General features: G+C 44.1%; 1 protein-coding gene across 1 annotated transcript; it reads left to right on the forward strand.

Annotated features, from left to right (window-relative positions):
- The first annotated feature begins 6007 nt into the window (after positions 1 to 6007).
- On the forward strand, positions 6008 to 7838 carry LOC135488580 (uncharacterized). Its single transcript, XM_064773222.1, has 2 exons — positions 6008 to 6668; positions 6856 to 7838. Exons 1-2 carry the CDS (start codon positions 6008 to 6010, stop codon positions 7836 to 7838), a joined length of 1644 nt encoding a protein of 547 aa, XP_064629292.1.
- The last annotated feature ends 7793 nt before the right edge of the window (positions 7839 to 15631 follow it).

Genomic DNA, 15631 nt, shown 5'->3' on the forward strand with positions numbered 1-15631 from the left:
CAATATGCCCCTTTTTATACGGAGAAGAAGGAGAACTCAGATAGGCCTTCACATGTCGGCTTCCAAATGTCTCGGGCAAGGCACTTAGTCGAAAGGCAAGCTAGAAGTTCAGCATCGTGAGCAGCTCCTTGATAAGGCCATGCCAAGTTCAGAGTGTCTCTTCAGATACATCAAGTATTGAAAGCTGTGGTGAGCACATAAACAGACCATGGTCACCTTCATTTGAAAATTCCTTCATAATCAAGGGCTAGCTCTAACTAAAACAGCACCCATAAACAATAGACCATCACCTAACTGCGGGAAAACCCAAGTCCAGCAACCAAAGTACCAAAAATACATTTTTGTTTACATTTGAACTGCACACATACGTTTGTTTACAATTTCATTTCCCACGAAATCGTGGATTCAGCAGGTCAGCAGGTATACCGGCTGTTCCAATCATCCCCCTACAGCCAGCTGTTCAAATGGTAATGTTATTCACCCCAGAGGGAGTGCAGCAGGTCAGCAGGTATACCGGCTGTTCCAATCATCCCCCTACAGCCAGCTGTTCAAAAGGTAATGTTATTCATCCCAGAGGGAGTGCAGATAATTGATTAAGCCCCTGCATAATTTAACAGCAATGGCTTGGCTTCTGTAAGTGGTAAGGAGAATTGACAGTGTCCGATTAAAAATCCCTCATTACTGCTCCGCTGAAGTATATTTTTGAACAAAACCAAGACGTTGCATCAGGGTAAGGTGTCACCACAATTCATGCAAAATTTCAAGGCAATCCAACGCCTCTAAGTGTGACTTTATTCGTCCCCCTTCCAGTATTATTATATAGATGATCTTTATCTTTAGGAATTCTCTACGCCGCGCCATCTGTAATCTTATTCGGGTCTAATTAGTTTCTCTAATAAAACGTTTCATTTTATTAACAAATATAAAATATGATCTTTATAGATAAAATTATCGTATAGCTGAAGAATCAATACCAAAGCGTTTAAGATGACCATCCAGGACGAACTCAATGCAGGACGATATGAAATTATACATGCAGAAGAAGAAAATATACATTTCAAAGGCATTCAGAAAATACGAAATTGATATGCAGAAGAAAAGTACTTTAAATTAGCATTATGTCCTGACCATTTGTCATGTTCTGAACATACTTCACGCCCATTCACTTCTGTTTCATCTCCTGCATATAATTTTGATGTCCTGCATAGATTTTCTTGTCCTGGATATAAATATCTCAAGTCCTGCATGCACTTCTCATGTTCTGCGTATATTTCTTATGTTCTGCATACATATTTCATGTCCTGAACATATGTCTCAAAATGTCCTGAATAAATTCCCTTTTGGCATTCCATAGCTGAGGCCGAATCATACATCACAGGCATCATACTCTATACATTTATGGGTTCTTAGGAATCCAGAGAAGAAGTCTGTCGCATTTTCATTGCATTCAATTCATAAGTGCACCGATATGACACCACTTGGATCCTGAAAATGGTAAATAACTATCCAAGAAATGGCATGATGTGTGCGATCTTCAAAGGGGGCTCAATCGGTTCAAAATGAATGATTTGGGAATGACATTACCACCGGCAGATAGGCAAATGCATCTAGTTTCCTCAATTGATGTGAAAACATTGGGTCATCTTGGCTATTTTTTTCGCTATATGGCCTAGAATTTGGAAGAGCATAATTGACACTCTTACAACTACGCCCAACCTCGCGTGGCAGATGGAAGGTATTCTACATATTGAGGCCAAACTGGGGATTGAGCCCAACTTCAAATGGCGCAGATGCTAGGCACATAAAATCGCCAAAGATCCCTATGGACATGGAAACTGAGACCAGGGCGTTGAAGTGTTTAGTATTTGGAACAGGATGGACCCATTTATGAACAAGGAAAAGTCCTGCGTCTTAAGAACTACATTTCTTTTCCGTGTGGTGCCACCAGTGTGGGTGTATTCTTTTTTTTCTATATCCGTCACGTATAGTTGGTTTTTTTATTGTCCTCCGCCGGCTACGGGCTGCGACATGGTCTCTCCGACCGTCCATTGGTATCGGTATAGTTTGGTAAATTGATTGAAAAGTGGCTAATTGCGAGCCTCTTGGACTAGTGGCAGATATAGATGAATTAGAATAGATAAAGATTCATGTTCAGAGAAACTTGGTCAAATTACGTTGTCATTATCGTCAGGATTGTTGTCACAAATAGGGTGTGTCAATGAAGACCAAAAATTGCAGCATTTGTGTGTTAAAACAAGTACACATTAAAGAGTTGTACGAACTATAGTCAGACAATGCGTACAGTGTAAATGGTACCTGTATGTCCATGCGTAAAGTGAGCTGAAATTGAATTGTGATTGGATACTAATTAATTGTAGTAGGCCTGGACGTTCATGTTGATTCAGTAATATTACCACTGCATTTTATAGACTGAGTAAGATATAGGGTCATAATAGTAGTCAATTGGACTTTTATTTATGAAGAAGCTATATTTTGAGAGCATGCAGTGAACGTCGAGTTTTCATAATTGTCGATACATGTGCGGTATTGTGTTATAATTCTCGAAATAGTGAACTACCGTCATTCCTTCAAAAGAGACTTGTGTGCCTATATTTGAATATATATGGGATTGACTGAGTGCCATTTAGTGAATTGCCGTTGAATAACATTGAGTCAAGTTATTTGCAGGAAGTGACATTTATTAAGTGAAAGGAGAATCATCTGATGATAAATCTTCATTTGATTTGAGAACAGACAGTTTTAGTATACCAGAATCTGAGTAAAACACATAGCATGGGTGAAGCCGACGATCGTGAAAGTCAGAGTGGATCATCGCCACCTGCTTCTCTGATAAGAAGACACGAGAGGATATTTCGTCTTGATTTTGAGCAAATCAAAGAGGATGTCCTGAAGCTCACATTGGGAACAGGAAACGTCGTAGTTGTAGAATCTAGACTGCAGGAATTACGACAACTCAAGAAAGAATACTTCAAGGTCAGAAGTGACATTTTAGATATCTTGTCAGAAGAAGAGGTAGAGGTTGAGTGTCAGAACATAAGCATGTTTCACCGGGAATTTAGGCGTGTTGATGATAAAGCGACGAGCTATATAAAAGAAGTTGAAGCAGAAGTTTCACGGTCAAGTTCCTCATCCGATCAGAGTGTACACCACTTAACAAGCAGAAGCAGGAATGCAGAGGCAATAAAGCTGCCAAAATTGGATTTGCCTACGTTTAATGGAGATATACTGCAGTTTACAGCGTTTTGGGACTTGTTCACTTGTGCAGTGCATGCAAATGAGGGATTATCTGGTGTACAGAAGTTTGCTTATTTGAGATCATCCTTGAAAGGAGCCATGCTTTAAAATCTATAGAGGGATTTGAAGTGACAGAAGTCAACTATCAACATGCAGTAAAGGTACTCTGTCAAAGATTTGGTCGCAAACGTCAGATCGTCTCATCACTGGTGAAGTCCATTGTCACAGCAACCTGTAAGGATTCTGAGAAAGCTACGTCATTGCGCGAACTCCACGACTTGCTACAGAATAGGGTGCGTGCCTTGGAAGCCATGGGATTTGACTCCACAGATGAAAACGTTCGAATGCTGGTAATTCTGCTGCTTGAAATGAAGATGAGTCCAGAGCTTACAGAGAAATGGGAGTTACACACAGCAGATATTGATGATGATGATATCACAGTCAATTCAATCTTCCAGTTCCTACATAACCAGGTTTTGTCTAAGGAAGCAAGGGAGAGGACTTCAGGAGCATCAGCTGGGAACAAGCCAGTTGATAAACAGCATGGACCAGGGAAACAGTCGAGGTATAACCAGGGTTATCATACGGGTAACAAGAGCAAAGAATTCACAGCATCAGCACTTCTTGGCGGCACAAGGAGCATCAGTTGCGGGTTTTGCACTAGAAGCGGACATGAGGCTTGGGACTGTAAAGAAGCCAAGAAGAAGACAGTCAACGAACGTTGGGATTTAGCAAAGCGGAACAAGCTTTGTTACAACTGCCTGAGAGTAATGAATTTCAACCATTCAGTTAAATCCTGCAATTCGCCGACTTGTCCCATTGACGGATGTGGAAGAAAACATCATCGTCTACTTCACAATAAATCTCAGGAAAGCGACAAGAAGAACGTGACCATCAGTGGATTTGTTGCGGCAGGTCCATCCAAAACTACTGAGGTGTTGTTACAGACTGCACAGACAACTGTGATTACCGAGGATGGATCAAGAGTTCCAGTCTGAGTGTTGCTAGACCCTGGTAGCCAAAGATCATATGTTAGAAAACGGATTGTCGACTCTTTGGGGATTACTGGTCCAAATGAACTCTTGAGCATTGCAACCCTAGGAGGACAGACTAGTAAAACGAAAAGTATGCCGAGAATCAAGCTATCAATTGCAGATATTCAAGTTGAAGTCCTGGCCATCGAAGAGATTTGTGCAAAACTGGACTTGGTTGATGTGAGAGTTGAGAGATATCAACACCTGAGAGGACTTGCATTTGCAGAATCATATCCGCTCGATGGAGAAATTGATGTCTTGATTGGAGCCGACTATTATTACCTACTGGTAGACGGAACTGTTAGGAAGGGACCCCTAGGAACACCTACTGCAGTTAAAACCAGCCTTGGATGGGTACTTTGTGGTCCCACTGGTTCCCAGGAGAAAGCGCCAGTTACTACGTCCATGTTTGTCGCCACCAAAACGGAGAATGTTGCATTCGAGCTTCAACAGTTTTGGGAGTTGGAATCTATTGGTATTGTGAATGACCAATGCGCGAAAATGTCTGTTGAAGATAGGGATGCTATAAAGACGTTTGAGGACTGCCTGTCTTTTGATGGAGAACGTTATACGGTTGGGATACCGTGGAAAGAGAATTGTCCACAATTGAAGGATAATTACAGCCAGGCGCTGCGGAGATTGGAGTCAGTCGAAAGAAGATTAAAAGTTGGCAATCAAAGCAGTTTGAACAAGAAGACATTGTGAATGTCATATGGTTCCCACGTAGTTATATTCAGTAACAAAAATTGTGAGTTTGACCTTGACCTTGACCTTTAACTTTCAAGGTCATTGCATACTCTCACTATACCATGGACCAAGATATTTCAAAATATCAAAGTTCATATATCAAAATCTCATGATATCTCGACAACCTGACACCTGTAATTGAACATTTTGACTTCATTGAAACCCTACAATGAACACAGATGACCTAGGTTTTGTTGCATGTTGCCAAACTATCCTAGCATCAAAATATTGCAAAATATCAAATTTGAGATATCAATATCACCATGACCACACCATCCTATATCAAATGTGAGTTGCCTATTCGATTCCCAAGGGTGGAAAACCTAGGGGTAGAACTCATTTCCATTGCTGTACACCTCAAAATGGCCGAGTTATGCCATCTGGAAAAAAGCGTGACGTAGACTTGGTTGCACATTGCTAACTTACTCAGATGTCAAGATATCTCAAAATATCAAATTCGATATATCAATATCACCATGACCCTGATAACTGAGATTGAATTTGATGCACTCATTGAAATCAGGCACATCAATAACCTAGGGTAGACCTTGTTTCCAAACTTCTAACTTGAATAGGGACAGAGATATTCGCATCTGAAAAGTGTGACAGACAAAATCTCACATCTCAAAATGTCAATTTCACCATGATCCCCGTGTCGTAAGTTGACAATGATGGGCTCATTAGATTGCTAGTGTCCACAAACCTAGGGGTAGGAACTGTTTCTAGACCTCTAACCCTCATTTTAACTGAGCTGTGACAGTCATAAGACTGGACAGACACACACACACACACAGACACACAGACACACAGACACACAGACACACAGACACACAGACACACAGACACACACACACACAGACACACAGACACACACACACACAGACAGACACCATGACCAAACACAATATGGTTCCTGTTCTGAAAGAACCAGGAACCATAACTACAAGGAAGCGATAGAGCAGTATGAAAACATGGGTTTTTCGGAAAAGGTCAAGAGAGACGCTGATCCGGCCAAGAGTGTCTACTACCTTCCTCATCATGCAGTAGTAAGAGAGGATAAAAGTACAACCAAGACAAGAATCGTATTCGATGCATCGGCACGTGATAAGCATGGCGTGTCATTGAACGATTGCCTACACCAAGGTCCCGCCTTACAGCCAAGCCTTGTCGCCGTATTGCTGGGATTTCGTATGAACAACATCGCATTGATGGCAGACGTGAAGAAGATGTTTCTTCAAATCAAGATTAGAGAGGAGGATCGTGACGTGCATCGATACCTATGGAGAGATGGGAACTCAGACTGGCCTCCAGAGATCTACAGAATGAACCGAGTCACATTTGGGGTAAACGCGAGTCCATTTCTTGCCATAGCGACCGTGAAGCATCACACTCGAAGGCTTGAGAAGGTTTACCCGCAAGCGGCAAGAGAGATCCAAGACAATATGTATGTTGACGACTGCCTGTCGGGAGCAGCTGGAGTCCCACAAGCTTTAGACCTGAAGACAGATCTAAAGGATTTGATGAGAGATGGTGGTTTTGATTTGACCAAGTGGGCTAGTAACTCCAAAGAAGTTATGGAACAAATAGAACCTCAGGATAGAGCTCCATCCGCTGTGATTGACATGAGCACGGGTGAGTCACTAAAGACACTAGGAATTGCATGGAATACGTCAGATGACACCTTCCGCTTCCCAACGGTGAAGAATTTGATTGACTTGGAGGATCCTGAAACAAAACGGAGTCTCTTAAGTATCGCATCAAAAATATTCCATGGGAATGCTATCACCTTATGTCATCAGAGAAAAGTTGCTTTTCCAAGAGTTATGGCAGAAGGGTTTAGGCTGGGATGATACATTGGATGAGACAACAGCACAGAAATGGCGCATAGGGAAAGGAGAGCTGAAGGAGTTGGATCAATTGGAGATTCCCCAATGTTTACCCCTGGGACTAGGAGAAATCTCAAGCATTGAACTTCATGGATTTGGAGACGCATCAGAGAAGGCGTACGGAGCAGCGGTATACATCAGAGTGGTAGACCAGAATGGGTACACCGCAACAAGATTGGTGATGTCAAAGTCAAAAGTAGCGCCAGTGAAGAAAGTGTCACTACCTAGACTTGAACTTCTAGCAGCTGTAGTAAATACAAGATTAGTTAAGTTCGTCAAGGAGTCACTATCAAGAAACATAGACAGAGTTACAATGTGGACAGACAGTACAGTAACACTTGCTTGGATACGCAAGCCTAGTCATGTCTGGAAGACATTTGTAGCTAATAGAGTGGAGGAAATCCAAACGACTTGGGAACCTGAGTTATGGAGACACTGTCCAGGAGAAGATAATCCTAGCGATTTGCTGACTCGTGGATTGCCAGCAGAAGACTTAGTCAATCGTGAGGAATGGTGGAGTGGACCTCATTGGTTACCATTGTCGACAGATATGTGGCCCAAGGGAAAGTTGTCAGATGAGTCGAGTGAAGATCTAGAGGAGAAGAAGACAACAACGCGGTCCAATGTGGCCATCGTTGAGGAGCCACCCAAGGATGCGCCAATAGATGCTAGCAGATATGGTTCATGGAACAAGCTTACCCGAGTGACAGCGAGAGTCTTTTGGGTCATACAAAAGTGGAGGGGAGAATCCAGGATGATGAAAATAAAGCTGGAAAGATACCAACACTCAACGTTGAAGATATCAGAAAGGCAGAGTTCTACTGGTATCGCCACATTCAGAGGAGCACATATAAAGACGAAATCCAGACATTGGAGAACAGAGGTGTTCTTAGGAAGAGTCGCATCCTTAAATTAGATCCCAAATTTGACGAAGTCAACAAAGTGCTCAGAGAAGGCGGCAGGTTACAGAACTCGGAGTTGAAAGAGGAGACCAAGCACCAAGTGATACTTCCGCACAACCATCCAATCGTGGACAAAATAGTCATGGACATGCATGAGGAGTGCATGCATGCAGGATCGGAAACAGTTGTAACCAACTTGAGAAGCAAGATTTGGGTAACTCAGGTCAGGAGGGATGTCAAGAGGATTCTAAACAAATGTCTTATCTGTGAAGTACACAGAGCATGTCCATCCAAACAGAAGATGGCGCCGCTTCCTTCAGATAGAGTGTCTTTTTCGCCTGCCTTCTCCGTGGTTGGTGTAGATTTTGCTGGGCCGTTGTACGTACTCGAGGTACAATCTCGGTCAGAAGTTATTAACCACCTGATATTTGTAAATTACTCCGTTATTCCCCAATATTTTTTCACCAATTTCTGATGCATGGTAGTTAGGTCATTTGTCCATCATTTGGCAAAATGATTTTTCTGATCAATGGGCGGACTTCGGTTTTGTCGTTGTTCAAAGATTACCGGTACAATTGAGATTTTCTTAAACTCTGCAATTCCTGAAAATTTTCACCTGTAACATCTTCTTGTTACTGCATAGATGGATATTACCATCAAACATTTTCAAAATATTTGATTTTTTAACGTGAAAATGGCAACTTTGTTGGGATTTTGGCACTCTGTTTCTGTGTCCAGTGAACAGCACTCCGAGATGACCCCCTTTCTATAGTTTGGTTTAGTGGTTTTCCTAGACTTCATCAGTTTCATAATTGACATCCTGATTGAATGGTTGAAACTGACCTGCATTCATCCTTTAGGAAGAACATGGCATGGGGTTGTAAGATCGCCTATTATATTAGGCCTTGGCCATTGAAAATACTCTCAGTATCTCCTGAATAGCCAGGATGAACCTGGAAAGCACCCAAGTTTTGATCTGTTCAGTCTGCTGTCAACACATGTTTTGATATGCCGGGGACACATGGCTCAAGAGAACTTTCTGAGTATCAGAAAGGTCAGTTGATGTCATTGAAAGCTGCAGGGAGGAGTAATCGAAATGTGGCAAGGGAAATTGGTTGTTCTCATGCAACAGTGCAATTTTGGTGGACCCGCTTCCACAATGAAGGAAATCTTCATTGCCGAGAAAGACCAGGTGCCCCAAAATGCACCACTGAACGAGAGGATAGACAGCTTGTTAGGCAATCGAGGATGCATCCGTTCAAAAATGTGAAATCCTTAAGAAATGATGTGGGTTTGAGGGCCAGCCTTTCAACTGTTAAGCGGCGCCTCAGAGTGGCAGGACTAAACGGTTGCATTGCAGCACAGAAGGACAAACTAACTGATGCCCACAAGTTGAGCAGATACAACTTTGCAGTGGCTCATCAAGACTGGACTATTGAACATTGGCGTCAAGTTGCATTCACTGATGAGAAGACTTTTGTCGTTGGAGATAATGGTCAAGTTTTCGTTCGCAGGCCAAAAGGCCAACGCTTTCATTCAGAATACATCAAAATTGTTCAAAGAAGTGGTAGATTCAGCGTGCCTGTCTGGGCATGGATGAATTCACGTGGAGACGGACAGATAGTGCGTATAAATGGGAGGTTAAACCAGAATCAGTATCTGCAAATTCTTGCAGATCAGATGGACAACATTCATCATGCTTTTCCTGACAGACTTATTTATCAACAGGATAAAAGTCCAATACACACAGCTAGGCGTGTTGGACAGTGGCTTCGTGACCGGGAAATTGAAGTTTTGGACTGGCCTTCTAAAGGGGCTGACATGTCGCCAATTGAAAATGTTTGGTCAAAGGTTCAGAGAGATGTGGACTTTACAAATGTTACTAATCAGGATGAACTGTGGCTTGCTGTCGAGGAAAGTTGGAATCGTCTTCGTGAGGACCACGAGTATTGGGAGGGATTGGTTGTGTCACTTCCTGATAGAATGAGGGCTGTTATAGAATCTAGGGGTGACTGGACTAGGTTTTGAATAAACTGTTGTTGTATGGTGATAGTAAAGGTGGGGTAGAGACTAAGCACAGTAAAAAAACCCACTATAGTCATTGGACCTTTGTTAATAGGGAAGTGGTGAAGCTTGAGGGGTCATCTCGGAGTGCTGTTCACTGGACACAGAAACAGAGTGCCAAAATCCCAACAAAGTTGCCATTTTCACGTTAAAAAATCAAATATTTTGAAAATGTTTGATGGTAATATCCATCTATGCAGTAACAAGAAGATGTTACAGGTGAAAATTTTCAGGAATTGCAGAGTTTAAGAAAATCTCAATTGGACCGGTAATCTTTGAACAACGACAAAACCGAAGTCCGCCCATTGATCAGAAAAATCATTTTGCCAAATGATGGACAAATGACCTAACTACCATGCATCAGAAATTGGTGAAAAAATATTGGGGAATAACGGAGTAATTTACAAATATCAGGTGGTTAATAACTTCTGACCGAGATTGTACAAGTGGGACAAATATGAGAAGTTTGACCGGTTGATGGATTGCTTAGAGGACAGGGCCCTAAATTATGCAATTAAGGTCAAGGCGAACAGCTACCGGAAGTTGAAGAAGCTTCTGACTGAAAGGTTTGGAAAGGAAACTGAACCACGTGTTGCCCGAAGAGAGATTCACGCATGCCGGCAAAAAAGAAGACGAGTCCATTGAAGAATACGCCCAACGGGTACTTACAACGACAATGGAAGGATTCCCACACGCGGATGATGCTTTTGTGAATGACATTGCCGTTGATGTTTTCGTAAGAGGCCTAAGAGAGAAGAGGGCTGCGGAGTTAGCTATGGAACAGTCTCCCAATGACATCTTTGAGGCTCAGCGTTACGTACGTCGCTCCTTAGTCAACCAGAAATCCTTGTACGGAACTGCCAGACCCGCACGGCGTGTTTCATTTCTGGATGAGGATGATGATAGGACAACTCTTGGTGTTCGCAGTGTTAAGCTGGGTGAAGAATCGCGTTCATCAGTTAGGCAGAGCTCAGTTGAACAAGAACTTCCTGTTACACAACAGGCACCAGTACCGACAGCCGAACTACTTCCGCAACTCACTGCTGCTCTAGGGGATTTTTTTACCAAGGGTACACCACAGATGCCTGGAGGGACGGTACCACCGTGGAATCAACAAGGCCAATTGTGGAACCAACCAAACCAACCTTGGGTACAACCGAGCCCACCCTGGGCTTCACAGAACCAGCCGTAGAACCAACCTTGGAGCCAACCGAGTCCGCTGTGGAATAATGCAAGTCAACCATGGGGTTATTCAGGACAACAGTGGCAGCAGCCGAATACTCAATGGAACACGTCAAATCAACCCTGGGATCAAATGAGACAGTCCCGCTCGTCTTCACCGTCCGGTCGTTTCCAGCAGAACAGGAACCGATCACCTAGCCCAAATCGCAATCGCTCGCCTTCACCTGGAAGAAGCAATTCCTGCTACAACTGTGGAAGGGATGGACATTTTGCCCGAGAATGTCCAGCACCGCCTCGTCAACCACGGTGCTACCATTGCGGAGTGGAGGGACATTTGGTGAAGGATTGCCCATGTCCACGAATTGCAAGCCCCGGCACAAGAGAGGACGCGTTAAACGGGAACGGGCGGAACTGAGCGGTCAGGTTGTCGCCCCGTTTGGAATTAGAGACCGCATAAATAATACACGATCAGAGTCGCCAAATTCCACTGGAATTTCCATGTACCCCAGCAAGGAGGAGTTCTTAAGATGCCTGTAGAAGAGAAGCGGAATTTCTACAAATGCCGAGGAAATTATGTGGGTTCAGGGGACATCCCAACATGGTCTACATTGGCAGAAGAAGGGAAGTTTGACAAGACGAGTAAACGCAGGTACCAACCTAGTCCCAGTCTTAATGAGAAGGTTTCAGTTTGGCAAGGTGACATTACATGCCTGGAGGTGGATGCTGTCGTAAATGCCGCTAACAAATCTCTCTTAGGAGGTGGAGGAGTTGATGGGGCAATCCACTCAGCAGCGGGCCATCAACTTGTTGAGGAAACAGGGAAACTGGGTGGTTGCCACTGCGGAGATGCCAAGATAACGGGAGGATACAAGCTACCTGCCTCAAATATTCATACAGTCGGTCCAAAAGGCAAACATGAAGCTCAGCTAAGGAGTTGTTACTTCAGGTGTCTGGAGGTCATGAGAGCGAATGGGTTAAAAACACTCGCCTTTTCTTACATCTCGACTGGATTATATGGGTACCCCAGTGAAGAGGCTGCAGAATTTGCTTTGGAAGCGGTTAGAGGGTTTCTAGATCTACATGGAAACGAAATACAGCGGATTATCTTCTGTGTGTTTTCGCAAGAGGATTACAAGCTATATTCCAAGTTGTTACCACAATTCTTTCCGGTAGACGATGCTTCCTATACTCGGAGACTCGAGTTGACTGGGATGGATGTTACAGAGTCTAGCCTTAATTCCAGAGATGATGGGGTATCAAACTCTACTTCTGAAGATGTCTCCACTGCAATGATGGAACCGACCGTTAGTAATGTACACACTGTGGGTACTTCTCCTGACTCATCATTGATTCCAATTGCGTTGTGCCAAGATTCCTTCCAAGGAGCGTCCATGGTGTTGCCCTGCCAGCTGTTAGGGAAAGATGTCACAGCCCTTGTAGATCTGGGAGCGATGGTTACCGTGATGAGTAAAGATTTTTACGAGTCGCTACAGGAACCACCAACACTGAATGAGAAGGCTGAGCTGAGAGGAGCAGGAAATGATAAACCAATGGAAGCTCGAGTATGCAAGGGACAGTCCATCGTGATAGCGGGAGAGACATTCTCTCTGGACTTCTGCGTAGCTCCGATCAGGGACGACCTTTTGCTAGGATTTGATTTCTTGGAACGACATGGAGCCCTGGTGGATGTTAGGAACAGCAACATATGTCTCGAGGGAATCAAAATTGCTGCGTCCATTGTCAGAGGAAATCAAAGAAAAAAGGATGTAATAGTCAGAAACGAGCGAGTTGGTAGTACATGTACTAACCCCGAAGTTGATGAGACGGTACCAACCGATCGACCTCCGGATGTGGAGCCAGAACCAAAGGAAAAGCCGGCTCCGATCAAGAAGAACCCAAGAGGGAAGGCCTTTGTTAAAAATGTTCAAACTTCAAGGAAGATAAATGTACCGCCCAACTCCGTTACCTTCATCGAGGCACATGTTATCCATCCAGTCCACAAGAACACGTGCGTGGTTTTCCAACCCAAGAACAACATCGAAGGGCTCCGGTTTCCCTCAGTGCTGACTAAAAACAAGCCGAAATTTTCTGTAAATGTTATCAATCTCACAGATCGGAGTATCAACATACCAAAGGGAACTTTACTAGGGGACGTCTCGGAGGCCGATGAAATTATAGAGGATGACCCATATCTTGAACAGCTGTCGCCAGGGGGAAGTGGCGGTGCTTCGATCAATCGAACAGAGTCGGTGCCTGGAGATAAACCAGAGGAAGAAACAACAGATTGGGATGAGACACTGCCGGAACATTTGAAGGGTTTATATCAACGTTCCTGTACCGAATTGACGCCAGATCAGAAGCAGCAGGTGGGAAAACTCCTGTTTGATTTCCAAGACATTTTCTCAAAACATGATTTAGATACTGGATGTTTTGAAGAGATAGAACACTCAATCGATACGGGAGATCAGCGGCCAATTAAGCAGAGGATGCGGAAGACTCCGTTAGGATTTGAAAATGAGGAAGAGGGACATCTAACCAAACTTCTCGATCATGAGATTATCACTCCGGCGAATTCAGCCTGGTCACCACCACCAGTCCTAGTGCGGAAACGGGATGGAAAAGTGAGATACTGCCTGGATTACAGAGTCCTCAACTCCTGCACCAAGAAAGACTCATTTCCAATTCCGTCTGTGGATTTGTGCCTGGATACATTAGCAGGAAGTGAGTTCTTTAGCACTCTAGACCTCGCCTCTGGATACTACAACCTCAAAGTTAAGAAGGAGGATAGACATAAGACAGCGTTTGGGACAAAGTTCGGTACGTTCGAACATATTCGTCTACCCTTCGGCCTTTGTAATGCACCGGCCACGTTTCAAAGAGCGATGGAGCTGATCCTGCGGGGTTTGACATGGAAGACAGTACTGGCCTACCTAGATGACATTATAGTTCTAGGAAAGACGTTTGAGGACCATATGACGAACCTCCGAGAAGTCTTTGCCCGCCTGAGGAAGTACAACGTCAAGCTTAAACCTAGCAAGTGTACGCTGTTCCAGCGAGAAGTCGATTTCCTGGGGAAGAACGTCAGCTCAGAGGGTGTCAAGATCAGCCCCAAGAAGATGGACGTGATTAGGTCTTGGCCGGTACCAAAGAGCGCGAAAGAGTTAGCCACGATAGTTGGGTACGCTAGCTATCATCGGAATTTCGTCCCCCACTTTGAAGAAAGAGTGCTCCCCTTCCGGAATCTGATTGCCGACAGCAAGAAGACGGGGGATTTCGGGTGGACCGAAGAGAAGCAACAGGCTTTTGAAGAGCTCAAGGAGATCCTTTCATCGGCACCCTGCTTGGCATACCCTCTTCCACAGGGAAATTTTGTCCTTTATACAGATGCATCTAGCAACTCAATTGGAGCTGAACTCTCGCAGGTACAGGATGGGGTAGAGCGAACAGTGGCCTATGCTAGCAATGTACTGGCAAAAGAGCAGCGTAACTATTGTACAACCAGGAGAGAACTGTTGGCGGTAATAAAGTTTACCCGGCAGTTTAGGCATTATCTGATAGGCCGTCCTTTCATCCTACGTACCGACCACAGTAGTTTGGCATGGCTGATGAGATTCAAGGAGCCGCAGGGACAGCTTGCCCGCTGGTTAGAAGAACTTCAGCAGTATAACATGACGATAGTTCACCGCTCTGGCCGATTGCACTCCAATGCTGATGCGTTGTCACGAATTCCAAGCGAACAGGAACCGTGTGATTGCTATCGAGCTGGTGTGGATCTTGAAAGCTTACCATGTGGAGGCTGTAGGTACTGCTCTAAGGCACATAAGGAATGGGATAGGTTCACCCAAGATGTGGATGATGTCGTTCCGTTAACTGTGAGGTCGGTTATGGTGAATTTGGTGGAGGACTCATCACAAGACAATGAGATGGACGTGCCAGTGAATCAGCAAAACTCTGTATTAGAAGATCCTGTACCAAAGGTTCAAGACGCCAATCAAAGTGAGGATCGCTGCACAGCAGAAGAAGAGAATATACCTTCTGATTCAGAACTTGATACAGACACATCAAGGCCCTCTGAGGTCAACTGGCTTGAACGTTACTCCTCTGAGGATTTGAGAGCAATGCAATCAAAAGATCCAGCGTTGGGAAAAATCATAAGCTGGTTGGAAAGGACAGACCCGAGTCAGCAGAATTGTATCTAACTTCGCCCGAGGTCAAGGCGCTGTGGTTGAAGAAGAATCTGCTTGAGATCCATGATGGTGTATTATATCACGCCTGGATTCAGGACCCTGTTTCAAGGAAGTTGTTGGTGGTGCCAGGTAGTCTGCGTGCAGAAGTCCTTTCCTGGTGCCATGACTCACGTGTGGCTGGACATCTGGGGAGGGATAAGACTCGGAGCAGAGTCCGACAGTCCTTCTACTGGTATAAGATGAACATGGAGATAGATGATTATGTTCAGACTTGTGCCATTTGTAATAGATATAAAAGGAGTAACCAGAGGAAAGCCTCACTGAGAAAAAATCATGCAGGATATCCCATGGAACGAGTCCACATTGACATTTTG

The sequence above is a fragment of the Lineus longissimus genome, chromosome 5 (assembly GCF_910592395.1).
Source record: "Lineus longissimus chromosome 5, tnLinLong1.2, whole genome shotgun sequence".
NCBI lineage: Eukaryota > Metazoa > Nemertea > Pilidiophora > Heteronemertea > Lineidae > Lineus > Lineus longissimus.